This window comes from Corylus avellana, chromosome 3 (genome assembly GCF_965113065.1).
Source record: "Corylus avellana chromosome 3, dhCorAvel1.hap1.2, whole genome shotgun sequence".
NCBI classification, from domain to species: domain Eukaryota; kingdom Viridiplantae; phylum Streptophyta; class Magnoliopsida; order Fagales; family Betulaceae; genus Corylus; species Corylus avellana.
The window spans coordinates 3624310-3651588 of NC_142492.1; the positions used below are offsets into that span (position 1 = coordinate 3624310).

Below are 27279 nucleotides of genomic sequence, written 5' to 3' on the forward strand. Positions count from 1 at the left end.
ATCTATTATTTGCTTGTCAGAGCTCACTAAGTTAGAATTGTTCTGCAGAAAGTATATATATATATATAGCTCGAAAATTTTGAAATCAGATGTTGGAATTGTTATGGTTGACTTCTCTTCTCCTTTCTATTTTGTTTGGATTAAGACTTGAATCTCAGATCTAAACTAATCTTTCGTCATCCTCTCATCACTAAAGACCAATTATGACGTGTTTTCTTAAATATTGAGCCTAAATTATTAAATATTGCCACTCTAATCCATAATTCCTTTTAAATTTTAATTATAACCCTCAACTCTAAACTATACATCTCAAAGTTATATAAATAAAATCTTTAAGTAAATACCATTCGAAGCTGAATATTTATTAATTTTTTTTCTAATCATATTTCCTAAATTTTTAACCTCCACTCTAACTCTAAAACTTTAAAATTTAATAAATACAAAACCCGCCCGCCAAAGCTTCATGAAGTAGAATTATTAGATAGTTAGACCAAAGGCCCACATGGACCAGTGGCCCAAAGAGTACCTAGGGCCTTTGATCAAACTGGCCGGGAAAAAATTGGGCACATTTTTTCGCATAATAACTCTCCACAACCTATCAAAGATCCAAACGCACCATTCATCGAGTAAAACCTAGCGTAGCAGATCGCTCTCTGTCGTTTTACTATTAAAATGATATCTGATGGGGTCGTTTTATTAAAAATACCCAATTAAAAAACGTCCCTAAAACATTATTCTTTTTGTGTCATGACCCCCTCTAACATCCTTCATTTTTCTTGCAGCTCCTCCTGACTAGAAGCATGCGGTCAACTATATCAACACGTACCATTAATTATTTATTTGTTTTTGTTTTTCTAGGCATACATACCATTATATCTTGTATGAACAAATTAAAACTACAAAAACCTTAAGGTATATGCTTAATGAAGCACTAAAGCAAGAGTTTCAATTATCCAAGAGAATACTGGATTCCTCATGGGCCCTTTTGTCCTACAAATAAAGTAGCTTTTCTCTTTGTGATGAGAAAAGGATGGGTTTCCCTTGGATTATCAGAAACATCCACCTCATGACCATTATTATTCTTCATGATTCCTAGAGGAGCCCTACTAAAGACATAAAATTGAAAATTTGCCTTCTGCTTCACGAATCCTACACACGGTCTTCTCCATAATGTTCAATCCTATTGCCTTGTCCAGAAAGTAAAATATATAACCTCCATCATTTGAAAAAAAATTAAAAATTAAAATTAATAAAAAGTATATATTCGCTATATTTACTTCTAGAGGAAGAGCATGCCATGTGGACGTCGTGGTGCCAACTGCCAAGTGTGCGTTCATAAATGGACTATTGTTTGATAATACTTTTACTTTTATATTATATCAAAATATTTTTGCTGTTTTATTTTATTTTATTTTTTTTTATGTTAACTTAGACAAAAATATACGCAAGATGGACGGAAGATGAACGTCATAATAATTATAGAGAGGCTAGAAATCCATTGCAGCTAGCCACTAGTTTGGGCCACGCAAAAGGTTGCTTGAATGCATGAGACACTTGACGTGGTCTTGGAGCATGAGGGTCGTTAAAAGCAACCGCACACCTTTGATCGATGCTAGCTTTCCATCATTGACAGACAGTACTGTTGGCCATGATTTGAAGATTGAGGTTCATCAAAATCATCCCAGTGGATTCTGATCAACAAAAAACATTTAACGGATAATGTGTGGCGACACTTCTTGGCTATATTTATTTCTTGCGTTTTTGTTTGACTCCACTCTTTCTTTTTTCTTTTTTTTAAAGGTAGGATCGATGATGCCAGAAAAGGCATTGCTTACATCATATATAGTTATCAGAATCATATTTTGATTATCAAATCATTAAAGATTTAATACAATGGTTTATTGGTTTAACTAACTTATGTTGAATCAGTACTGGTTCAACAACTGAATACATATATTTATTAAAAATAATAGTATCTTTAATTTAAGATTAAATGAAAAGAGAAGGAAAAACTGTAAAGAGAAAAAAGATCAACTAGTACTTAATTAAGTATGCAAGTTTATATACTAGATTATTGATATTAGTACAACATAATTTTCCAGAAAATGTATGCCTAATTCAAATAGTTTCTTAATGGAAATCAACCCATAAACACCATAGTTGGCCTTCTCTTACTCTAAAATGTTAGAGAATATATGAGCTTGTCCCACATTGCTAATGTATGAGTCTATTTCTTTGACTTCTATATATTGAAGCATTCTATGTATTATCAATTTAATCAATAAAAATAAGATGTAGCATATAGGGCTTTTTTTTGACATGTCTGCACAAGAGGGGAAGGGGGATTCGAACTAGTGACCTCCGCTTTATTAGGCGTGGTCCCAGCCGATTGAGCTAGCTCTTGGGGACAGCATATAGGGCTTCAGTCTATAGATAAAGACATATTGTTGAACTACTTTAATCTTGTGTCTATTTATCTTCTCGTGTTTATTATTCTACTTTATATTTATAAAATCTTTCATTGTATGGATTGCAATTTTCTTTGATGTTTGTTATCTTTTGTTTCAATTGATTTCACAATCATGAAACCCTTTCATCTGTATTGTTTTATTTCTGTTGAAAAAAAAAAAAAGTTTTTGTCGCCAGTCGGATCCACGTAGAGCCAACCCACTTCCTCCGGCTGACCCATCCACGGCCATCACCGGTGTCGTTCTCAGTCCTTCAGTTCTTCTCGCCTTCATTAAATGTTGCTATCACCAGCCACTAACAGTTCAATCACCGGCATATATCCCTCACGGCCTTATCACAGATCATGATGCTCGATCTGCGACCCCAACAACCCAAACGGCTACGCTCGGTCGCGCATCTGGTTAGATCTCAGGAGTATGGCAACACGATCAGATCGAGGCCGTCAACCACAAATCCTGGTCCACCATCGCACAACTCTCCGTTCGACAACCCACGAGTGCACCGCAAGCCATCCACCATCACACAGCTCTCCGCCAACCCACGAGTGCACCACCACGAAAATCTTCCCCTCCATCAGTCCGTGACCTAGAGGTGTCGCCACCTGCTGGCCAGCGTCAGCCCATCGTCCAAAACTCAGCCGCGCCGCAACCTAGGCCCATCGCCGCAACCTACTGTAAATTGGGAGAAAGAAATTGAAGAGGAAGAAGGTTGTCTGGCAATAGGTTTACTTCTTATTCAGCATATATTCCTATTCTAGTTTAGGAATATGCTATTCTGGTTTAAGTCAGATTTAGCTCTGTTTGGTTATGGAAATATGGTCATCCTTATCCTAGCTTATGTAATCTGAGAATAGGATCTTATTAAAAAAAAAAACATTTGAGAAAAAAAAAAAGAAAAGAGCCCCAAGAGCCATGTTTGGCCCAAGTGGTAAAAAAAAAAAAAAAAAAAAAATCAAAAGAGGCCATAGTTGCTCGTATCATTTTGGCTTTTTGTTGGCCTAATTCATTTGGTCTTTTATTGGTCATTTGTTGACCTAAACCGATTTTTTGGCCCATTATTTGGTGTTCTATTGTTATGTTTGAGTTAGACCAATATTTTGGCTTTTGTAGTATTGTTTAAAACTCAGGCATTTTTTAGCCCATAGTTGGCTTCCTTTCCTTTTAAGGCCCATTTTGGCCAAAAGTTGCTGATGTTGTTATCCCAGCAATAGTAGCCGAAGTTCACAACCGCCAATATTTCCAATTTTCGGCGCTATCAATTCTAGCAACCTCCCTCGGCGCCATTGTCTCCAACAAGTCTCCAGTTGCCCATCTCGGCCTTCGTCACCGATCAAGAAACAAACTCAAGATTTCACTAGTCTCCGCCTTGAGTTTGAAAAGGAATGTCAGAAAATATGTGAACTTATCCCACATTGCTAATGTATGAGAGTCTCTCTTCCTTTAGCTTCTATATATTAAAGCCTTCTATGTGAGTAATAAAAAAAAGATGCGGCCTATAGGGCTTTAGTGTGTGGATGTAGGCATATTGCCGAATCACCTTAATCTTGTATCTATTTATCTTCTCTTATTTATTATTTTGCTTTATATTTTCGCGTTATAAAATCTTTCATAAAACTCGCCAGAAAACTTAAATTTCAGCCAAACCCGTTGATGACGCCCGACCCGACCTAAGTAAGATTACTTTTTTCCTTCAATTGATCACATAGAGGCATGTTTTATGACGTGTTCTTTCATTTTATGGTGTCAACTTAAAAAAAATTCAAGCTACATTATTATGAATTGAGGAATTGCAAAACTAGGGTTCTAAAATGCTGAAATTGGGGTACTTTCATATTTCAAAATTGATGAATGTATCTTGTTTATAGATGTTAGAAGAATTACATGTAGATTCATTCAAATTGTAATGGGTTTACAATTACTTTGAAACAATTTGAGGATTATGATTTTTTATACATGGAAGTTGGGGATTTCGGTTCTAGCTTGGATTTTAATTGCTTCAAGTTGATAACTTTTTTTTTTCTTTTTTTTTTTTTTTCGAATTAAGTTGATAACTTAATTGTGTAACTAAACGATTATATTTACTTTCAGGAATGTTCAATAACGGATGGATGTTACTGATTGAGAATAATGAGCTTATAGGGTTTGGAATTTGTGAAATTAAGGGATCTTGTAGAGCTAAATATCATGCTTCTATTCATTTGATAGAGAGATATAGGTCGAAATCCTAGTTGAGCATAAAAATCGGGTTAATTCAGACAAAAACTATTGAAACAAAAGTTACAAGAACTTAAGAGCTACAAGATGATTTGTGTAAATTAAATTTATTGTTGTTTTATAAGTAGAAGAGATGTGTAGCGTTTAGACTCTTTCTCTATAAATAGTCTTATATATAATTAGATGATCAAGGAAAAATGTATTCAAGAAAATGCCTTGACGTGTGAATGTAAACCATATGTCAAACTACTTTAATTCTATGTCTCTTTTTCATCCTTTCATCCGGTTAGATCATTATGTGTCCGAAGAAAAGAGTAGTGCAAATGAAGCATGTCAAAAAGTAAACCAAATAACAGTGAAGTTCAAATTTACAGATGAACAATATTGTTTATAGAATATGCAGACTACAATACAAATACTAGAATGATTTACTATCGAGCCTCTAACCTCGTAACAGTTATCTCATTTGTTGAAGAGAATTGGTCGAGCTTGAGTGAATTTTTTCCCAAAATGAAACCAGGTTCTTTAGGTTCAGGCAATGAGCTCTCACTTGCCAACATCATAACCACAGACGACATGCTTGGCCTATCCTCAGGATGCAGCTGCACACATAAGAGACTGACATGGATGCAATGCAATATCTGTGATGCAGTGCAGGAGTCCTCTAAACATGTATCAATCAGTTCTAATGGTCTGCCTTCTTGCCACAATTTCCATGCCTAAAACATTTTGCAACTTTCCTGTCATTCATTGTCTATTAAGATTAAAATATAAATGTAACTCTTAGGAACACTCACATGTCCAATAAGGTTAAGACTGTGGTCTGGATTGTGAAACCCCCGATTTTTCTTTCCACTTACTATCTCCAGCAATAATATCCCAAAGCTAAAGACATCGGACTTTACTGAGAAAAGCCCATCAATGGCATACTCGGGTGCCATATAACCACTGCAGAAAACCATCAAGAATGAGACTTATTGATTAGAAAAAATTGTATGTGGAGCATGCTAAATTGCACTTACTAGGTTCCAACAACTCTGTTTGTATTTCCTTCGGTCTGGTCTCCTCCGAAGGTTTTAGCCATACCAAAATCTGAGATTTTTGGGTTCATCTCGCTATCAAGTAACACGTTACTTGCTTTGAGATCCCTATGAATAATCCTCAATCTAGAATCTTCGTGAAGGTAGAGAAGCCCACGTGCAAGACCGCAGATAATATTGAAGCGTTTGGACCAGTCCAAAACTTTACCTTTTGCTTGATCTGGAAAGTTTATCATTTATGTTAAATCCATTGTCCACCTTGAACTATAAAACAGAAAGTAAGAAGTAGTTGCATATTTGGCTAAAATTAATATATTATGAGGAATTCAAACCAAAAATGAAGAAATCCAAGCTCTTGTTGGTCATATATTCGTAGATTAGCATTTTCTCCTCTCCTTGAATGGAAAAACCAAGAAGTCTAACAAGATTTCGGTGCTGAAGTTTGGCGATCAATATAACTTCATTTTTGAACTCATTCAATCCTTGTCCCGAACTTCTAGAAAGCCTCTTCACTGCAATTTGTTGTCCATCTTCTAGTGTACCCTGGAAATTCACAAATTCAGTAAGATTACCATATACTAAATACAATGAGTGCAGCTTTTTTCTTTAGGGTCCTCAAACTAGTATGTTGTAGGTTACCCTGTATACAACTCCAAAACCACCTTCCCCAAGCTTATTGTCAATTGAAAAGTTGTTGGTGGCATTAGCTATAGTAGCTAGGTCAAAGAGGGGGAGCTCCAGGTCTTCTTTTCCCTCTTCAATGCGCTGATCTATTCTCACATTGCTCTCCATTTTCTCTGATAAAAGAAAAATGGTGTTCACATCACACAGGAAATCAGATTCGGGTAACTTTAACTCATAAGTTTGGAATGAGTACAGAGTAGTTCAGCCAGAACCATGATCTGATTAAGAGCCATTTAGAAAAAGGCTAATAGCTCAGGACAAAAAAATAGAAAATGGCTCATCTTTTCGATTATGGCTCAAATAATTGTTTGAGAGGCAAGTTATTGTGCAGGAAAGAAGAAAAAGTATATCATTATAATGCCAAAAAAAAAAAAAAAATGATTAAATACAAGGGCTCTGTAAACAGCAACAAAAACCAGACTAATCTCGATCTTCTGCTGCTTCATATATGGCAATAGGATGTCTGGAAGTTGGAGAAACTAACATTACCTCTAAACTTTGTCCTGCTTCTGCATATGAAATAGGCAATTACTAGCATCCCAGAAACTATGGCAGAGGCAACTACATATATCACTATCACCACCATTCTCTTATGCTCACCCCCCTCTTCATGGTTGGTATGCAATACATATCAAAGAAAATTAAGTCAAGACTCAGTCGAATGATTTAAAAAGAAGCTATGGCAAGACAAAATCATAATCTTGTTGCAATAAAATAGGCTCAATTATGCAAAAACACAAATGATTAGCATCGAAAATGGCTTCATACCTAATTCTGAAGCCGGCATTCGAATATATAGATCCTGCCCACCTTGAATCTGTCTGATATCGATTAGATCGCCATACCAGATGGCGCAGCCACTACCTTCTCCTCTGATATCTGAATTTGTATAAGCCATACAGGAACAGTTGCTCAAGCATTTGATCCTGCATTCCTTAAGATTCATACTTCTGTTGACCCAAGAGTTTGTAGTATCCGGCAATTTGAGCCCAGAAAATTTAATAAACCCATCTGTAGTATCTTCATCTTGGCAGCTCAACTGAGTAGTGCGCACACATCCTTGAGACCATTCCTCTGGGTTCCATGTTTCTGGTGATTTAGACCGGAAGCCTTTCAAACATTGACAGACGGGTGACTCACCGATAATACAATTTCCATAGGCACCACAAAGGTTGTAACTGTCACAATTGTCTCTTGGCACAGATGCATACGGGCTCCATCTTGAATCTGCTTCGATCCATATGAAGCGTTGACGGGAGTAGTTGGTCTGGTTCATAACCATTCTTGTGATTACTGATTTATTTATGAGTTGGTATGTGTAGAATACCTCATTCTCATTGGAAACAAATTTGAACTCAAAAACTGGGTTGGCCTTTAACTCTGGTGCGCCACTGAATCGAAGGCCATTCCATGGGCCACTCCTGTAGAATTTCTCCGAGCCCTTCCACATAACTGCTTCAGGGTAGTTAGTTAGTTGTATTCCCCAGGTGAAATCTCCAGGAGATGGGTCATCCATGTTCTTCCATGCGGATAAACGCCGGTCAAGACCTTTCTTCAAGTCCCATCCAAGCTTCATCCCCGGTAACAGAGTATCACAAGGATAGTCAAAGCTCTGCCACAAATAGTTTTCTGGATTTTCATCTTTCCCATCTCTTAGAACAAGATTTCCATCATCTAAAAGCTGTGCAATTGGACTGGAAGCTTCTTTTGTCGAATTTGCCGACCAGACAACAACACTAGTATTCTGGCTGAGCAGAACAAGATTTTTTGATCTGTTGTTTATCATCAACGCACCAGACAAGTCTTTGATTGGTTTGTGTCGATTTGCTACCCAAACAACAGTTCTAACTGGGATATTCTTGTACCAAATTCCCAAGTAACGGTAGTCAGAACTCCCGCCTGGACTGAAGAATCCCAGTTCAAAGCTTCCATCTTTGGAAACCAAGGTCCTGCCTTCACTGATGGACTGGGATTGAGTGATGGTATCAGCTGCAATACTGTTGGAGAATCCTGAGAAGATAAGAAGTATGTTGGCACCCATTAACATAAAAACATAAAAGTCCATTAGTTTGTAAAACCAGAGATTTTTGCTTTAGAATTTGAAATTTAGAGAGTTGAGAGCCACAATAAGGAGCAATTAAGAAAAGCATCAAACTTAAAGCACGTGGCAAGTCAGTATTGTGAACCACCCGGCCATTATTAAGGCAGCTATCATCCCGCTTGTAACGGCACAGAAAAATCACAAAAGTCATCACAGGCACTGCTGCACTGTTGCCCCAAAAAGCTTTTTGTTTTGTCGTATAGAGACTTGTATAGGTTAAGTTGGCGGTAGACATTGAAGGTATAAGGCATTAAGGCCGCCCCTTCCCCCCCACCCCCACCTTTTTTTTTTTTTTTTCATACTATTCATTTCACCACTTTTTTTTTTTTTTTTTTTTTTTTCAATACCAAACATTTTTACTATTTCACTTTTTTTTTTCTTTTTAAAAAAATATCGTTACTTTTTCTTTTTTATTTTTTTATTTTTATTATTATTATTTTTTTACATCAATCAATTTTTTACTATGGACCAAAACCCTTTAACAAACACACCGTGAGGGTATTCGAGTACTTTTGTTGGTTGCTATTTTTTGTAGCTGGTTCTATGTTTTGTGTTTGCTAATGGCTTAAAAAAAAAAAAAAAAAGTGACCTGGATGTGTGAAAAAATTAAAAATGTTTGATATGGAAAAGTGAAAAAAAAAAAAATTGTAATAATTTTTTTATTTGAATAGTAGTAAAATGTGATTGATGTAGTGTAAAATGTAAGAATGTTGGAGTTGAAGTTGAGATAAATAGTTTGGGGGCTTTTTTTTGGGTCCATTGACAAAATTGTTAGAGTTTTGAGAGAAATAGTTATAGTTTTGTAAACTTTCGGTTTCCTTTTATAAAATTGTTCATTAATCTAAAAAAAAAAGAAAAAAAAAAAAAAGAAAAAAAGAAAAGAAAAGTGAGAATTGGGTAGAGTTTTAGATAGCACTATAGCAGTGTAACTTTCTCTTGATTTAGGGAAGATCATCAAAATCTGTTGTAGAAAGAGAATATAGTTTAAGAAATGTTTTGTTACTGCTCTTAGCTTGGAACAGTTACATCCGGCTCAACAAATATTTAGTTAAAAAACATATTTTTCTATTTTAGCTATCCACTTTTTCAAATCACTTACATCCGACTCAATATAATAGCTATTTACTTTCATTTTTTTTAAAAAAATATTATTTATTTATCTATTTTTTCTATCCCAAGGGAAGAGAGAGAGAGCAACATTACTTTTATTACTCATATAAATAAAGATTTGTTGAGCTTTGCTGAGCACTGTAGCAGCTTAACGAATTCTCAGTCATTTTATTGAACGAGATGTGGAGCATTTTTTTGTTACATTGCTAGTTAAAATAGCCAAAAAGCTAATTTGTTGAGGCCAATGTAAATAAATACCTTTATAGTATACATGAGCTAGAGTGTTACATAGGCCATGAGAAGGTCAGCAATTGTTTACATCATGAGCCAAAAACACATGCTATTAAAAAAAATGTGATTCTCCCATGTTTTAATAATGCATATCACTTTATTAGGATAATTTATAAAAACCAGTTTGTTTCTTTATCTAACATTGATTGGCAGACTGAAAATTCAACATTTCATGAAAGAGTAATATTTTTATTCTATCACCATCCTACTATATTGCTTTGGCATTGTCTATATATCTTTAGATTAATCTTAATAAATAAATAAAAAAATCAATAATAAATTGACAATACTATGTCAATATAGTAAACTAATAATGAAATAAGATAAGAATATGTTATTTTTAGACTTGTTCTTTGAGAAAACTTCTTCCCTATACAGACATATATTGGCCCCGATTCGCTGATCCTACCACGAGTTCCAAATGATCAGCAAAAGGAAAATGGAAATCCGCTTAAATGGAGAAGTTGATTGATAGTGACGGAAAGCCACGAGAGATTTTTCTTCTTTCTTCCTTTAAAATTAAGAGAGAAGTTGATTGATACCAAGTTAAATCAACAATAATTGTAACTTCTTTATGAAAGTATATGTAATATTACATCAAAATAATTAATTAAGTTATAATTAGATTTTTTAAAATTATTTTTAAAGCTTAATTTTACCTGAAAACAATTAATATAAAACTTAATATTCATATTTTTAATGTAAAACGGAGGGTCACCTTTCTTCTCCTCGATCATACAATTAATCCCATGCAAGACAAATTAACATTAGAATTTAATTTATTTAAAAAATATCAGTATTTGGAAATATCTGAGTCCAGAAAGCTACCTGAGCTCTTCAAAAACTTCAACATAATCCACCGACTTTGACTTTTGATGGAGAGTTCCAACCACCCCAGTGACTTGACTGCCCTCAGCCTCAGGAGTTATTAATAATTCCTTTTGTTAGCATAGCATGCGGTTTTTGCAATCTTGGGCCCCCATGAACGACTTTTGATCACTTTCAGTTTCAGATAAGATGGGAGAAGCAGGCTTCCTGAGTTCAAATTTGTAGAAAGGAAATACATTTTGAAAAACAAAAAAAAAAAAAAGGAAGAAGCTGGTAAGGTGTCAGGATCAGTAAAGACTAAAAAAAATCGAGAAGCTGCGTGGTTTTCACTTTCGTTTTATATCTCTCTGTGTTGGTTTTTGGAGAAATCAGCAACGTCGATTCGAAGAGCCTGCGCCACCTGACTGAAGACTCCATTTTCGTATCTTTCTTTCTCTCTCTGTGGTTCTGGAGAATCATGGTTTCCAACTCCAAGTAATTTTGTCTTCGGAAACAACTTATAATGGGCTCTCTGGCTGCTTAAATCTATTCTTCTGTGGATATACTACTGTCTCCGAATAAGAAAATCAATGGAAGCTTTTACTCATCTTTTTGTCTTATACTCTGTCTTCTCTCTGTTTAGAATCTCCATTTCACTTGACACTATCACTCCAACTCAATCTCTCAGAGACGGTGGAACTTTAGTTTCGGCTGGCGGACAATTTCAATTGGGATTCTTCAGCCCAGGTAATTCCAAAAGCCGATATGTGGGAATTTGGTACATGAAATCTCCGGTGACAGTTGTATGGGTAGCCAACAGAGTCGCTTCGCTTAGCGATCGCTCAGGAGTTTTAAAGGTCACCGATGATGGAGTTCTTGTGCTTCTTAATAGCTCCAATGGTACTGTTTGGTCATCTAATACATCAACAACCCCACAAAATTCAGTTGCACAGCTCTTGGACACTGGAAATCTTGTTGTCAAAGATGGTGAAAATTCTAAAACGACTCCAAACGACACCTATTCAAATGTCTAGGTGATTCACAAATATTAAGCGGAATAAGATCTGACCTAACAATCAATAATCAACCAAATACAGATATGTAATGAAAATCAAGAACACAGATATTTGGTTACGAAGAGGAAACCATTTAGAGAACTCTCTAAATGTAAAACCTCTCCGGGGCAGCCAAACCCAGGAAATCAATCCACTATAAGAAGAATAAGGAATACAAGAAGAATTACAAAACCTTTGCAATTTACTCTTCCTTGTACACGACAAGCGACTCACTTGACTTCTACCGCAGTAGCCCTTTCCAGAACATCTGGCACAATTCTTCTATAAGATTTCCTTTCACCGGAACTCCGATTGGCTTCACGTATTTAATCCCTTCTCAAATAATCTAGAACAATATCTCTCTCTAAGCTCTATGATTTTGCTCTCGAAAAATACGTACGTCTAAATGTAGCAAAATCGTGTTTAAATAGAAAATAAACCTAATAAGTCAGCCAGGTCCGGACCCTGCAGATCTGAGGTCCGGACATGCCTCATAAAATGCACTTTCGGGAACTGGGGTCCGGACCCGGGGAATTGAGGTCCGGACCCTGCTTGAAAAATCAAGTTTCTGGAAATGGGGTCCGGACCCGGATTCTGGAGGTCCGGACCCGGACTGTCCAGTCTTCATCAACAACTCCGATCGATGGGCGTTTGTGGTCCGATTGAGCTGAAATTTTGCAGGGACGTTCATAACACATGAATCTACATTATGAACGGTGCAGATTGGATTCTGAGCATTCTATATCAGTGTTTGAGCCGTGAACAGTAGCATCTGCATTTTGGAACTGAATTAAGCCAACACAAGAACTAACAAACTCCCCCTTTGGCAATTCAGTGACAAAACCAAAATGTCGAGCCAATCCCATCATCTCCCCATATTTACTCCCTCTTTTTGTCACAGAATGACAAAAGGTCTTCATGTTTCCTGAAACACTTCACAAAATACATCAAGGCATATGTGGAACAAGAAGACATAAATAAAACTCATGAAAAAAAATGATGCGTGATTATAAAGAAACATCAGCAAAACTCCCCCTCAATGTATGACTCAATTAACAACAGGAAACTGGAAATGCAAAGCATGTTTCTCCCCCTTTAAAAGTTAAATGAACACACATGATAACACATCAATGACTCATGTATTGCACAATGAATATCCAAAAGCAAAACAAAACACCAAAGAAAACACCAAAGAAAAAAAAAAAAAACAAAACACCAAAGAAAACTTGTATAGATAAGCAATAGATCATGCATGCTCGTATGAATATCTGAACAATTCGGAGTGATCAACAAGCTACACTTACACCGTAAATGTACCATATGCATGACACAACCTTGGTCTGTGAATGCAGTCAAGTAGGCAATAATCAGAAATCTCATGTGATGGTGTAGTGTGTGAGTACTCCCATTAACTAAGATTTCATCAATGAAAAGTAAATCTAGGCAGACATTTTGTAAAGGAAGACCAGCAGTCTGATTCAAACCACAGTAAAACCTTATAATGTTAGGACCTAGATTCCCTCATCCGATACACTCCCCCTGAGACTGATCATTTTCTTTTACCATGTCCTTTAGTAATCATCTATTTCCGCAATGATTTGATCACTGATTCTTTCTTTAGGGACAGACAGAAGCAAAATGAAATCATCTGAGCTTATTTTATGCCCTTTTTTTTTTTTTTTTTTTTTTTTTTTTTTTTGGAAAATGGTGGAATTTTTTAGGAGCTAGGTTCAACTAACGAGTTGGTCAAGTGGATAGAACTGACACTACTTATCTTCCAAGCAAAATGCTTGCTCCAAATTCCCAAACATATAACAAAAATCTAAACCTAATGGGGGCAAAAAGTGCACAAATTCGAACATGAGAAAAACTGACTCTTACTCCTTTAACAGTCTTCAGAAAAACAAGGTATATCAGAAACATATGGAGCAATAGATGTAAATTGCAGAAATATTGACCCCACTCATATGTAAAATATTCATTTGAGCACAAGACATGAGAAACTGAGTATCTAACAATTAAAACAATCTAAAAGAATAAAAAATAATCAAAGAAAATAAAAACAAAGCAAACAAAAATTAAGAAAAAAATGCCCTAGAACAGCTATAGACAAATATCAATATGCTCAATTTCTAGGCATGGTCTATGTGCCCACCTAATCTAGGTGAGTCCATTACCACTCCCCCTCAATGGGTGAATGGTATTAATCTTCTTGACCCAAACTTTCTTCACATCAAGGACAACTGTGTGACTCTTATCCAAGACATCTAACCGTGTTACTACGTCTCTCATCATGTTGAATAATTTCTCATAACTATTTCTAGAATGGAAATATTCTCTTTTAGGCTCATGACTGTTAAGCTGAAAACACTTAGGACGAATATGTCCAATCTTACCACAGTTATGACACGTAGGAATAAACCTTTGAGAAGGTTGGTTCCTTAACATGTGCATACTTCTCGACTTAGAACTAGACATATAGGAATCAGTTAGAGTTCCCTTACCTTTTCCACCTTTGGAAATTTGAGGAGAAATTACCTTCTTTTCAGCCAAGCTATCTTCTTTGTTCACTGGTTTCACAAAAATCATCTTTGAAGAAGAAGCAACATTAGTAGATAAAATAGTAGATTTATCAAAACCCAATCCAGTTCTATCAAACGAATGTTTCTGATTATGTAGCATTTGATTTAGCTTTTCACTAGAGAATTTTGTTAAATGATTCTTTGATTCATTCAGTTCATTCTCTAAGGATTTCACTTTGGCAATTAGCATTTGATTTTCAGACATCAAAGTATTATGAGTAGCAAGAGAATCAGTTAAGGTGACAGAAAGTTGATCATTTTCAAGATTAACCTCATTGAGTTTCTTCAATTGCTGCTTATTCAGCTTTTTCAGTTTAGTGTATTCTACAAAGAGATTATTATAAGCATTTTGCAAATCATCTTCTTCTTCCGAATCATTATCGGACACACCTTGTTTGTCTTGAGAATTACACTCACTATTCTCATGCTCACTCTCATAACTAACTCCAAGTGCTAAGTAATTAACTCCATGTTCAGCATCATCCTTGTCTGACTCATCACTTTGAGTCACATTAAATGCCTTGCCATTTGACTTTCTCAAGTTAGCACAGTCAACACGAATATGCCCATGTCCACCACATTCGTGACACTTGATACCTCTAGATGACTTTCCTTTCTCAACATTCTCATTTCTAGATTTCTCAGAAAATTGTGAATTGCTATTTCTAAAATTTTCTTTCTTGGCTCTAAAGAATTTCCTAAACTTCTTAGCAAATATAGCAATTTCTTCCTCATTTCCAAAATCCTCATCAGATGAACCACAAGAGTCAACCTTAACATTTTTTGCCTTAAGAGCAATATTTTTGGTATTCTTGTGTTTAGGAAGAATTAGCTCAAAGGTCTGAAGGGAACCTACAAGTTCTTCTACTCTCATAGTATCTAAGTCTTTGCTCTGTTGTACAGCAGCAATTTGGGGAATAAACCTCTCAGGCAAAGATCTTAAGATTTTTTTCACCACTTTAGCATCATTCATTTTCTTTCCCAAATTAATGGTAGAGTTTCTAATGGCACTAAGCTTTGAATAAAATTCATCAAAAGTTTCATCTTCCTGCATTCTAATCTCCTCAAACTGAGAAACCAACATTTGAATTTTTGAAGTTCTAACAACCTTAGTTCCTTCATGTGTGATTTCTAAAGTTTCCCAGGCTTCCTTAGCTATTTCACATCTAGAAATTCTAGAAAATTCCTCATTTGAAACAGAGATGTAAATAGCATTTATAGCTTTGTCATTCGCAGTAGCATTATTCTTTTCCTCCGTTGTCCATTCAGCAATTGCTTTGTCTGGACGTGTCCATCCAGATTCAACAATATGCCAAACATTAATGGATTTAAAATAAGCTCTCATACGAATTTTCCAAAGCGTATAATTTGTTCCGTCAAAGACGGGAAGAGAATTAGGAGCAACCGTAAGAGACATTTGATATGGAGTCTCGGATCATACTCAGGAAATAAATCCTTCACAGAGTGAACCCGCTCTGATACCAATTGAAAATTCTAAAACGACTCCAAACGACACCTATTCAAATGTCTAGGTGATTCACAAATATTAAGCGGAATAAGATCTGACCTAACAATCAATAATCAACCAAATACAGATATGTAATGAAAATCAAGAACACAGATATTTGGTTACGAAGAGGAAACCATTTAGAGAACTCTCTAAATGTAAAACCTCTCCGGGGCAGCCAAACCCAGGAAATCAATCCACTATAAGAAGAATAAGGAATACAAGAAGAATTACAAAACCTTTGCAATTTACTCTTCCTTGTACACGACAAGCGACCCACTTGACTTCTACCGCAGTAGCCCTTTCCAGAACATCTGGCACAATTCTTCTATAAGATTTCCTTTCACCGGAACTCCGATTGGCTTCACGTATTTAATCCCTTCTCAAATAATCTAGAACAATATCTCTCTCTAAGCTCTATGATTTTGCTCTCGAAAAATACGTACGTCTAAATGTAGCAAAATCGTGTTTAAATAGAAAATAAACCTAATAAGTCAGCCAGGTCCGGACCCTGCAGATCTGAGGTCCGGACATGCCTCATAAAATGCACTTTCGGGAACTGGGGTCCGGACCCGGGGAATTGAGGTCCGGACCCTGCTTGAAAAATCAAGTTTCTGGAAATGGGGTCCGGACCCGGATTCTGGAGGTCCGGACCCGGACTGTCCAGTCTTCATCAACAACTCCGATCGATGGGCGTTTGTGGTCCGATTGAGCTGAAATTTTGCAGGGACGTTCATAACACATGAATCTACATTATGAACGGTGCAGATTGGATTCTGAGCATTCTATATCAGTGTTTGAGCCGTGAACAGTAGCATCTACATTTTGGAACTGAATTAAGCCAACACAAGAACTAACAGATGGGAATGTTGATGACGCGCAGAAGTTTATGTGGCAGAGTTTTGATTATCCATGTGACACATTCCTTCCGGATATGAAGCTTGGATGGAATTTAGAAACTGGTCTTGATAGGTTTATTTCATCATGGAAGAGCACAGAAGATCCGGGTCAAGGTGAGTATTCAATGCGGATAGATCCTCGTGGGCTTCCCCAACTGGTTTATAGGAAGGGAGATTAAATAAAGGCTAGAGCAGGGTCATGGAATGGCCTTCATCTTACAGGATATTATGGGTTAAGACTTAAGATCGAATCCTGTATTTGAGGATGAGTTGGTGGTGAATGAGAAGGAGGTCTATTAATTTACAATATCCTAAAGAATTCTATTTTCTCAAGATTTGTGCAAAACCTATCAGGCGTTGCGCAAGGATTCGTATGGATGGATCGGAGAGTTGGCAGCTTTTCTACACATCCCAGGCAGATGAGTGCGAAAAGTATGCGTTATGCGGTGAATATGCTATCTGCAACATCAGTAAGTCTCCTGTATGTGCATGCTTGGAAGGATTCTTACCCAAGTCTCCAAAACATTGGGATTCAGCAGATTGGGCTCATGGGTGTGTTCGAAGGACTCCTTTGGAATGCAATGACGGAGATGGATTCCAGCAGCGCATGAAGGTGAAATTGCCGGACACATCTTCTTGCTGGTATAACAAGAGCATGAGCCTCAAGGAATGCGAAGGAATGTGTTTGAAAAACTGCTCCTGCACAGCATATGCAAGTTTAGATATCAGGAATGTAGGAAGCGGCTGCCTGCTTTGGTTTGATAGCCTTGTTGATATAAGAGAACTCGGTGAGAGTGCGTAAGACCTCTATATAAGGATGGCCATTTACGATTTCACTTCTATTTTTCTCTTTGGATTTTGTCTTAGTTTTTTTTCTTCTATTTTAAACAATAGGACATGTAGACAACAATATCTTTTGGCTAATGTTCAATTGGTGAAAGCAGGCTGATTATATGTTTGTTCAGACTTTTAGACATTTTGATATTTCAGGTCATCTTGAGAAAAAGAAACTAGTAGCAATTATAGTTGGCTCAACATTACTAGTCGTGGGAATGACAATAGTTGGACTAGTCTCATACATATGGAAGAAGAAATTCAGAAACCAAGGTAGGTTTGTAAGAAATGAACTCTGATAATAATTAATTCATGAGAGTCAATTTATAGTTAAGAAGTTTAAATAATTAGTAGATTTTTAATGCCCATACATCTCTTGTTATTTTAGGAATGACAAAAGGAAATCAGATGAAGGATGGTGACAATGAATGTGGGAAGGAAGATATGGAGTTACCGATATTTGATTATTTGGCTGCCATAGCTAATGCAACAGATAATTTTTCAAACATCAGGAAGCTTGGAGAAGGTGGCTTTGGACTTGTGTACAAGGTAAATGATAACATAACTAGTCGAGCTATATTTTATTATTTTTCAAAATATACTGACTATTTGAGTTTCAGGGTACATTGCTAGAAGGGAGAGATATAGTTGTGAAGAGATTTTCAAAGAGTTCTAGATAAGGACTAAACGGGTTCAAAAATGAAGTTATTTTAATTGCCAAACTTCAACACCGTAATCTTGTGAAGCTTCTTGGTTGTTGCATCGAAGAAAATGAAAACATGTTAATCTATGAATACATGTCCAACAAAAGCTTGGACTCCTTTATTTTTGGTTTGAACCTTGTCCTTGACCTGATTGAAAGCACTTTGTCCCAATGAAATTGGTTTTTTTATTTTTTTATTTTTGAGAATTTAGATTGCACTAACATAAATGTGAGATTGGACAGATCAAGCAAAGAGTAAATTATTGGATTGGCATATGCGCATCAACATTATTCGTGGTATTGTTAAAGGGCTTCTTTATCTTTATGAAGATTCTAGACTGAGAATTATACATAGAGATCTCAAAGCTAGCAATATCCTTCTAGATAACAATATGAATCCAAAAATTTTGGACTTTGGCTTGGCTAGGTCATTTGGGGGAGATCAAATTGATTCCGAGACCAGTAGGATTATTGGAACATAGTAAGTATTGCTTAAACTTCTTTTATAGGTTAAATTTAGTTGTTTTTAACTTCTTTTTCTGCAACGATATTTTGCAGTGGTTATATGTCTCCTGAGTATGCGGTGCATGGACAATACTCAATAAAATCTGATGTATTTAACTTTGGAGTTTTAGAATTAGAGATAATGAGTGGAAAAAAGAACATGGGATTTCGTCATGCAGACCACTACCGTAATCTTCTTGGACATGTAAGCATAAAGAGTGGCTACTCCTACTAATTTACTTTTTTTTTTTTTAAGGAAACTTTTTATTAACAATGCATTTATTGACAATAGAGAGGGTCACATGATGTCCCTATTATATATTCTGGTGCTCTTTTAATAGTTATGGGCCAATATGAAGACAGTTGGACCAACAACATTTGGTTTTCATTTCTTTCAGGCATGGAAACTTTGGATTGAAAATAGGCCAATGGAACTGATTGATGAATTGATAGGTGACTTGTGCACTCTATCTAATGTAGTACGACACATTCATGTGGGCTTGTTATGTGTGCAATAAAGAACAGAAGATATACCAAACATGTCGTTAGTGGTTCAAATGTTGAGCAGTGAGACTTTATTGCCTAAGCCAAAATAGCCAGGTTTCTTTACAGATTCACTTGAAGCAAATTCTTCATCTAGCAAACATGGAACTTGTTCAACAAATGAAATGACCATTACAATATTGCTTGAAGCACGGTAAATAACGTCGCTTGAGAGAGAAAATGGAGAGTTTTTTTTTTTTTTCAAAGAATTTATGTAATCTTGATTTCAGCATAATTAGGACAAAAGGGTCAAAAAGAGAAAAGTGTAAATAGCTTTGACTTAGAGCAAGGTTGCTTCTACTGTATTCATGTTGTTTATTCATCTAGTGGACAGTGTTTACACACAGGAGTTTGGAATATATCATGCGTTTGAAAATGAATGTTTTTCTTTGAACAATTTTAGAATAGTACCTTCTATAATGCATACTATAAATTTAGAATTTTTTTGACACTAGAAATGCATTTAAAGGTTGCAATTGAACATTTTGATTACGCATATCCCAAAACATGGTCTTGGGAACCCTCTTGGGCACTGAGGGAAAGCAGGTGGGGTGGTACGGTGGGACTATTAATGGAGAATTTATATGGGCATAGAATATACCATAAAATTGCATGGCTGGAACCACACCTCCATCATGAAGCGACCATAGTTTGAATTCCCTTTCCCTTTATCTTATGTGACATGTCCCCAAAAAAATTTGTATGTCTGATTGCAAATTCATATGATTCTTTATATGGCCAGGGTGAACCTTGTGGTCGCAAATGACAGCAAAGCGATAACTTTGGCATGGTAGCCAGCATCGGCATGGTGCCCAACATTCGGCATCAATGCGGTGGCCGGTTTTGCACGGTGTCTAGCATCGATGGTGATGAATAACATAGACATGTTAGTCAGATAATGTCCGTACGATGAAAAATAATTGGGCCAACAATGAGCCGCTGTTACTAGGCTAACAAGGTTGCTGAAACGGGTTGACAAGATAAAAGATCTCCAGCAATTTTTTGCTCAAATTGATAACCAATTAAACGACACATGCGAGGGAGTTCACATGAAACTTACACATCGGAATAAATAACTGGGCACCCCATACTGGCATCCTTATCGGTTTAATTGCAATACAAGGCATTGCTGGGGTGTCCAGTGGACTGAGATTTAGTTGCAATAATGAATTTAGGTGAGCGTCTTAAGTGATGTAGACCATACTGGGACTTGACCTAGTCTTTTGGAAGATATATATCCGTGCAAGTCAACAGCCCTTCTAAATGCTTCCCTTAATGACCGATTAGTTCAAAATTTATTTAGCAATTTGAACGGCACATGCGAGAGAATTTACAGAAACTTTTGTGACTTAACATTTCAAAATTCATTTGAACAACTGAGTTTCATAGCAATTTAGAATGAAGATTTCAATCCCAACTTATCAGTATCTCCCTCTCACTTTGTCGCTTCTTGTGCGGATTTCTATTGAAATCCTTGGAAGTACTGTCAAGTTCTTACTCACATAATCTCAGTCTGAGCTGCATCTAATTTTACTTTTAGATGCATTAATTCTCGTGTATAATTTTCCTTTCTCCTGCTTGCTTAAAAAAATAAAAGGTACTCTTCCTTTTATGTCTATTATTCCAAATTTACTCTTTTGTTATTCGAGACTCCTTTTTATGTGCACTATGCAGCAAAATGGGCAGCGCTAGCGCTGTGCCTTGTAATTTCCCTTTGTCTGTAAACTCTTGCGTACGTGTAGCCTCTTTCCCTCTTTTCCCTGTATTGGTTAGAAAGGAAAAAAGAAAAAACTGCACAAAAGGGTACTCTTCCATTTTTATGTGAAAAACTTTCCATAAACAATCGAACAAGATTGAATCTGTGGATGATGTTTAGGAAAAAGCCCAGCCCCAGGTCTGGCCTTTTGGCAGACATCCATATAAGTCAACAGCCTTGTAGAGTTGTAGTCTATGCCCATATAAATTCGTCATAAATAGTCCGACCACCTCCCCAACTGCTTTCCAATCTGCCCAAAAAAGAAAACTCCAACCTGCAATTAGGAATGAAAGAGCTCTAGAACTAGAAATCAATGGACATTCATTCTTCTTTGGTTCTTATTCCAAATTTACTATTTTTCTTCTTGAAGGCCTCCTTTGGTATAGACAGCATTGCTTCAACCCAATCCTTAAGTGATGGCGAGACCCTAGTCTCCAGAGAAGGAAGCTTTGAACTTGGTTTCTTCAGTCCTGGAAGTTCCAAGAATCGCTATCTGGGAATGTGGTACAAGAATATCCCAGTGACAACTGTTGTTTGGGTTGCAAACAGAGTCAACCCAATCAACGACTCATCTGGGATTTTGATGATAAACAACACAGGCAGTCTACTCCTCCTCAGACAGAACAAGACGATTGTTTGGTCGACAAGCTCTTCGAGACAACCTCAGCAGCCGTTCTTACAACTCTTAGATTCCGGCAATCTTGTCGTGACAGATGGGAAAAATGCCAATTCGGAAGAAGACTACTTGTGGCAGAGCTTTGACTATCCATCTGATACATCATTACCAGGATCGAAGCATGGGTGGGATTTGAGGAGACGGCTTAATCGGAGATTGACAGCGTGGAAAAACTGGGATGATCCGTCTCCTGGAGACTTCAGTTTTGGGGTGGAACTTCATAATTTCCCGGAAGCAGTTATGTGGAAAGGCTCAGAGAAATACAGTCGCACGGGCCCTTGGAATGGCATTCGAGTCAGTGGGTCACCGGAATTAAGGCCAAATCCGGTGTTTGAATTCAAGTTTGTCATCAACGACGATGAGGTCTACTACGCTTTCTATCTCAAAAACAAGTCGGTTATCTCAAGAATAGTTCTGAACCAAAGCAGCTATCACCTTCAACGCTGGATATGGATAGAAGCAGAGAAGAATTGGAAGCTATACTCATCATTGCCTAAAGACCTCTGTGACGATTATAACGTTTGTGGTGCCTATGGAAGTTGTATCTTGAGTGAGTCTCCGGTCTGCCAATGTCTTAAAGGATTCAAGCCAAAGTCACAAGAGAAATGGGAATTGATGGACTGGACTCAAGGATGTGTACGCAACAAACCGTTGAGCTGCCAGGATAAACATAAACATGGGTTTCTCAGATTTGTAGGCTTGAAACTCCCAGATACTACACACTCATGGGTGAACAGAAGTATGAATCTCAAGGAATGCCGGGGAAAATGCTTGAACAACTGTTCTTGTGTGGCTTATACCAACACAAATATCACAGGAGAAGGTAGTGGCTGCGCCCTCTGGTTTGGTGATCTACTAGATATCAGAAAGTTTGATACTGGTGGGCAAGATCTATATATTCGAATGCATGCTTCACAACTTGGTATGAGCTTCATTTTTTGCAGGAAGCTGATCCTGATTATCATCTCCATTTTTTTTTTCCCTTTTCTTTTGTTTTTTGTTTTCTGTTTTTTGTTGAATATTTTTAGTTGCCCTTTGACTTTTGGCTGAATTTGCATTGCTGCTTCTGAATCTAATCTGAAGAGAAAGAATATGGCCATAAGAAGAAGATAGCAGTAGTGGTAGTTGTAGCTTCCATTGCTATTGTATCAGGAGTGCTCTTACTTAGCTATTTCATTCGCAGAAGCAGGAAAAACTTGAAAGGTACAATTACTTGCTCTTACCACCTATATATGCAAAGTAGGTGGCCTTAATGTCTTCCTCCAACTTCATAGAATATATATATGAAGTATATGTTAGATTTTTTTTTGAAATATATCTGCTCTTCCTCCATAGCATGTGTAGATCAAGTAAGAGAATGACATCTTTATTGTTATAGGAAAAGCTTTTTGTTGTCATGATGTCTCTTCTGTGGATGTTCTAACTTAGAACTTCTAAGTGCACAAGAAAACATTGTTGTGCGTGTAGAGGAGACTAATAACTCAGGGTCCGTTTAGGAGTGCATTTTAAAAAAAATAATCTGCGTTTTTAAACAAAATCGCAATGTTGGAGTGTTTGGGATTGCGATTTTAAAAACGCAAATTTTAAAATCGTAGAAAAATCTGCGATTTCTATAAGCTGACTAAGGGGTGCTTATTTAAAAAAGTGCGAATTTAAGCCAAAATCACGATTTCCCTTAAAACAATATTTGGCGCAATATTTACCTATTTGGCCATGAAACCGCAATTATATGCTAATGTTATCCAAACATTCAATTGATTAAAAAAGTACTTCTTAACATGCTTTACCAAACGCCTATGCGATTTTAAAAAGTAGAGATTTCAAAAATGCAATTTTTAAAAATGTAATTTTTAAAATCGCACTTATTGAAATCGCACTCCCAAACGGGCCCTCAGTCCTATTTTTTCACTTAAGGATATAATGAAGTATAATCCTCATATTCACTTTGCTCTCATTCCTTTTTTAAAATTCTATACATATTAGTATAATACTTGGAGGATGTTGGGAAGTAATTATGATAGTTAAATTGAAGTTTTATTGTGGTACGGTTGTGGAGAAAAATAGAGAGCACTAGGTATATTCTCGTGCAAATGATGGGTTTTTAACGTAAACAGTTAAAGTTTTTAGCTGCATGTTGTGTAATGCCCCTGAAATTAATTAACAAGGATAATTAACCTTAAAGATGTCAGTTTAGTTAAATACTCCGGTGTTTAGTTATTTCTTTTGGAAGATGAATTTGTAGTTTCAAAAAGGGAGGCAAAAAAAGAAAAGAAAAAGATTTATACAATTTCTGTATGTTGGATGGTCGCAAGTCGCTATAGTAGTGCCACGTGGAATATGTGAATATTCCATTTCTTGACTTATTATTTAAGTCGGCACGTTACAACAAGTCATCTACTAATTAACTAAATTGACAAGTTAGATTTTTTGCTTAATCATTTCACTAATTATGGACAGCCACATCATTGTAGCAGAAATATAGTACCCCTAACAACTTAACAACACTCTAAATCTAAATATATATCATAATTCTTCTTAGCTTAAGTTAATTGCACATTGTGAATTAACATTAATACTTTTCCCAATATCAGAGGAAACAAAGAAAAATGGAATAATTGTTCAAAATAGCGTAGGCGGCCAAGGGGAAGACATGGAGCTTCAAGTGTTGGACCTATTCACAATTGCTAGAGCCACTAATGACTTTTCACCCAACAACAGGCTTGGGGAAGGTGGTTTTGGACCTGTATACAAGGTAAATTTACAACAATAAGTCACAGAGATGTACTTTGCTATTCAAATTTTTGCAATAATTTTGCAAATGTTAATTTTCAGGGAGTACTAGTAAATGAACAAGAAATAGCTGTGAAGCGGCTTTCAAAGATCTCTGGACAGGGACTGAATGAGTTCAAAAATGAAGTAATATTGATTGCAAAACTTCAGCATCGAAATCTTGTTAGGCTTCTTGGTTGTTGCATTGAGGGAGAAGAGAAAATGTTGGTTTATGAATACATGCCAAATAAGAGCTTGGACCATTTCATTTTTGGTGTGGATCTCCCAGAAACTATGTAATTCTGTTACTAATTTCCTTTAACTTTTGTTGGTTGAGAATTTGAGAATGTTACATTAACATGAATTGAAACCTTGCCAGATCAAATAAGGGGTAAAGTATTGGATTGGCCTAAGCGCTTCCAAATCATATGCGGGATTGCTCGGGGACTTCTCTATCTTCACCAAGATTCTAGATTGAGGATTGTTCATAGAGATCTCAAGGCAAGTAACATTTTACTTGATAGTGAAATGAATCCTAAAATTTCAGACTTTGGCATGGCTAGAACTTTCAGAGGGGATCAAACAGAAGGAAATACAAACAGAGTAGTTGGAACTTAGTAAGTATATATGAATAAGTTATATCTATAAATCATTTATCTTTTCTTATTAATGTGTTCTTTTTCTAACTAATGATATTATGCAGCGGCTATATGGCACCAGAATATGCTTTTGATGGACTATTCTCAACAAAATCAGACATTTTTAGCTTTGGCATCTTGTTGCTAGAGATAGTAAGCGGGAAGAAAAGTAGAGGACTGTATCATCAAGATCTCAACATTAACCTCATAGGATATGTAAGTCTCAAATTATAAGAGTTTGAATTCTTTTCAGAACCAAACAGTAACGACTTATAAGTTTCAATATCTTTCTTCAGGCATGGAGACTGTGGAAAGAAGGCAGGCCATTGGAACTGGTTGATGCTTGCTTAGAGGCCACACACTCTTCATCAGAAGTGTTGCGTTGCATCCATGTTAGTCTCTTATGTGTGCAGCAGCGTCCTGAGGATAGGCCGAGCATGTCATCTGTTGTTTTAATGTTGAGCAGTGAGAGTACTGCATTGCCGCAGCCCAAAGAACCCGGTTGCTTTCTAGAAAAGGATTCACCAAGTAAGCATGATATATCTTCAACCAACGAAATCACCATTACATTACTGGAGGCTCGATGAGGATTGTTTACTTCAGTTTCTGGTCCTGCTTCATCCATCTATCCAGAATAGTGATGATCATTAGTACTATATTGATATATATTTGAATTTAAGGAACTATATAAGTTTTAATCATATGTGCTGCGGCGTGGAATAGCTTATTGAACTACAAATGGAGCATTGCAATTCTTGTGATTTACAACATGAAGCTTCTGGCCTAAAATGAATTGAAGTTTGATTCAAGGTGTTGGGAGATAAAACGGTTATGAAGTTTTTACCAAAAGTACATTAATATACATATTTGAACATCACTCTAGCCCAAAAGCCTAAGCTTTTTCGCTTGGGTTCACTTAAGTATATTAAGTACTATTTTTCTTTATATTTTTTCAATATGAGACTCAATACTAATAAGTGTACTCACGACACAGGGTTCATCCGGTGAATAGGTCATAAGTAAAACCAAACAGTCCCCATCAATTCGCAGGGTGCTTCCTACTTATGGCAGCTCCAGTTCCTCACTGGCCAATCTTCTTTATTTGGAATCCTTACTGACCCATCGGGTAAACTTCAAGTTGATTTGCAAGAAATACTTGTGGTTTGAACAAACCAAGTCCAAGAGAGATAGCAACGGAAGCTAGAAATCGAAACTCTATATATTGGTGCACAACAAGAATGAAGCTAAGCAACAATGTAAAACTCTCTGAAGGCGTACGCTTGGTCTTCAAGCATCCAAAGACATCCTTATATAGAGAAATAATGAAAAAAACCTAGTGTTTGCATGTAAAAACTGACTCTGCATTTTGCAACCAGAGTGCTTTTTTCAGATAATGGTTACCATGTAAAAGAATCTGGTGCAGCTAACAGTACTTCTTAAATGTTAATTTATGGTTTAAGACCTTTTTTTACGAGTACATAGCCTTTTTAAAGAAAAATGGGGAAAATTTACTTTACCTCCCTTGAAGTTTCAGGAGTTTTTCAATTTGAATCTCAAAGTTTAAAAATTGGCAATGTACCTCTCTAATGTTTCAAAAATTTTCAATTTAAATCTTCCGTTACTAATTTCCGATAAATTGGACGGAGATTAAAAAAAAAAGCCTGAGGGTATTTACGTAATTTCATAGATTTCCGTCCAATTTGACGGAAATTAGTAACGGAAGGATTAAATTGAAAAATTTTTAAACATTAGGGGGGTACATTGCCAATTTTTAAACTTTGGGGTTCAAATTGAAAAACTCCTGAAACTTCAGGGGGGTAAAGTGAATTTTTCCCAAGAAAAATTTTCCCATACAACTTGAAATTCTTTCATTCAAACATAATTAAGAAAATACTCAGAAAACAGTTTTGAGAGGAAGAGGGAGCAAATCCTCTCCCTTTCTCCTTCTACTCCCCGCTCCTACCCTCCCCCTTTCCCTTTTTTTTTTGTTGTTGTATGTTTGTAACTATTCTCCGACTACATCAGCAACTTCGGCCTCTCCGCTATTTGTCCGTCCACCTTCTACCGTTAGGGGTGGGCACGGGTTAGGGTGGGGCGG

At 36.4% G+C, this 27279-nt stretch overlaps 2 protein-coding genes and 1 pseudogene across 4 annotated transcripts; 2 read left to right on the forward strand and 1 right to left on the reverse strand.

Annotated features, from left to right (window-relative positions):
- Window positions 1-5006: 5006 nt before the first annotated feature.
- Window positions 5007-8659, reverse strand: LOC132173746 (G-type lectin S-receptor-like serine/threonine-protein kinase At4g27290). 2 transcript variants are annotated; one of them, XM_059585340.2, is made up of 7 exons: window positions 7175-8659; window positions 6896-7012; window positions 6362-6519; window positions 6055-6265; window positions 5705-5942; window positions 5480-5630; window positions 5007-5401 (listed from the first exon to the last, which is right to left on the reverse strand). In XM_059585340.2, exons 1-7 carry the CDS (start codon window positions 8469-8471, stop codon window positions 5114-5116), a joined length of 2460 nt encoding a protein of 819 aa, XP_059441323.2. In that variant the 5' UTR covers window positions 8472-8659; the 3' UTR covers window positions 5007-5113. The 2 variants fall into 2 exon arrangements, with proteins under 2 accessions (XP_059441323.2, XP_088370655.1); XM_088514529.1 differs by lacking the exon at window positions 6896-7012.
- Window positions 8660-11104: 2445 nt separating this feature from the next.
- Window positions 11105-19500, forward strand: LOC132165440 (G-type lectin S-receptor-like serine/threonine-protein kinase At4g27290; annotated as a pseudogene). Its single transcript, XR_015911701.1, has 8 exons — window positions 11105-11702; window positions 16720-17624; window positions 17749-17865; window positions 17981-18141; window positions 18213-18423; window positions 18539-18776; window positions 18854-19004; window positions 19198-19500. The product of XR_015911701.1 is annotated as a G-type lectin S-receptor-like serine/threonine-protein kinase At4g27290 (transcript).
- Window positions 19501-21271: 1771 nt separating this feature from the next.
- On the forward strand, window positions 21272-25882 carry LOC132174524 (G-type lectin S-receptor-like serine/threonine-protein kinase At4g27290). Its single transcript, XM_088514530.1, has 7 exons — window positions 21272-22696; window positions 22858-22977; window positions 24366-24526; window positions 24607-24817; window positions 24923-25160; window positions 25247-25397; window positions 25478-25882. Exons 1-7 carry the CDS (start codon window positions 21412-21414, stop codon window positions 25766-25768), a joined length of 2457 nt encoding a protein of 818 aa, XP_088370656.1. The 5' UTR covers window positions 21272-21411; the 3' UTR covers window positions 25769-25882.
- The last annotated feature ends 1397 nt before the right edge of the window (window positions 25883-27279 follow it).

Coding starts and splice junctions, on each gene's coding strand:
- LOC132173746 (XM_059585340.2), bottom strand. CDS start 8,471: ATGGACTTTTATGTTTTTATGTTAATGGGTGCCAACATACTTCTTATC. Junction 6,520..6,895: donor AAGCAGGACAAAGTTTAGAG/GTAATGTTAGTT, acceptor TTCTTTTATCAG/AGAAAATGGAGAGCAATGTG. Junction 5,402..5,479: donor GTCTTAACCTTATTGGACAT/GTGAGTGTTCCT, acceptor AAAATGTTTTAG/GCATGGAAATTGTGGCAAGA.
- LOC132174524 (XM_088514530.1), top strand. CDS start 21,412: ATGGACATTCATTCTTCTTTGGTTCTTATTCCAAATTTACTATTTTTC. Junction 22,697..22,857: donor AATGCATGCTTCACAACTTG/GTATGAGCTTCA, acceptor TCTAATCTGAAG/AGAAAGAATATGGCCATAAG. Junction 24,818..24,922: donor CTTGGACCATTTCATTTTTG/GTGTGGATCTCC, acceptor AAACCTTGCCAG/ATCAAATAAGGGGTAAAGTA.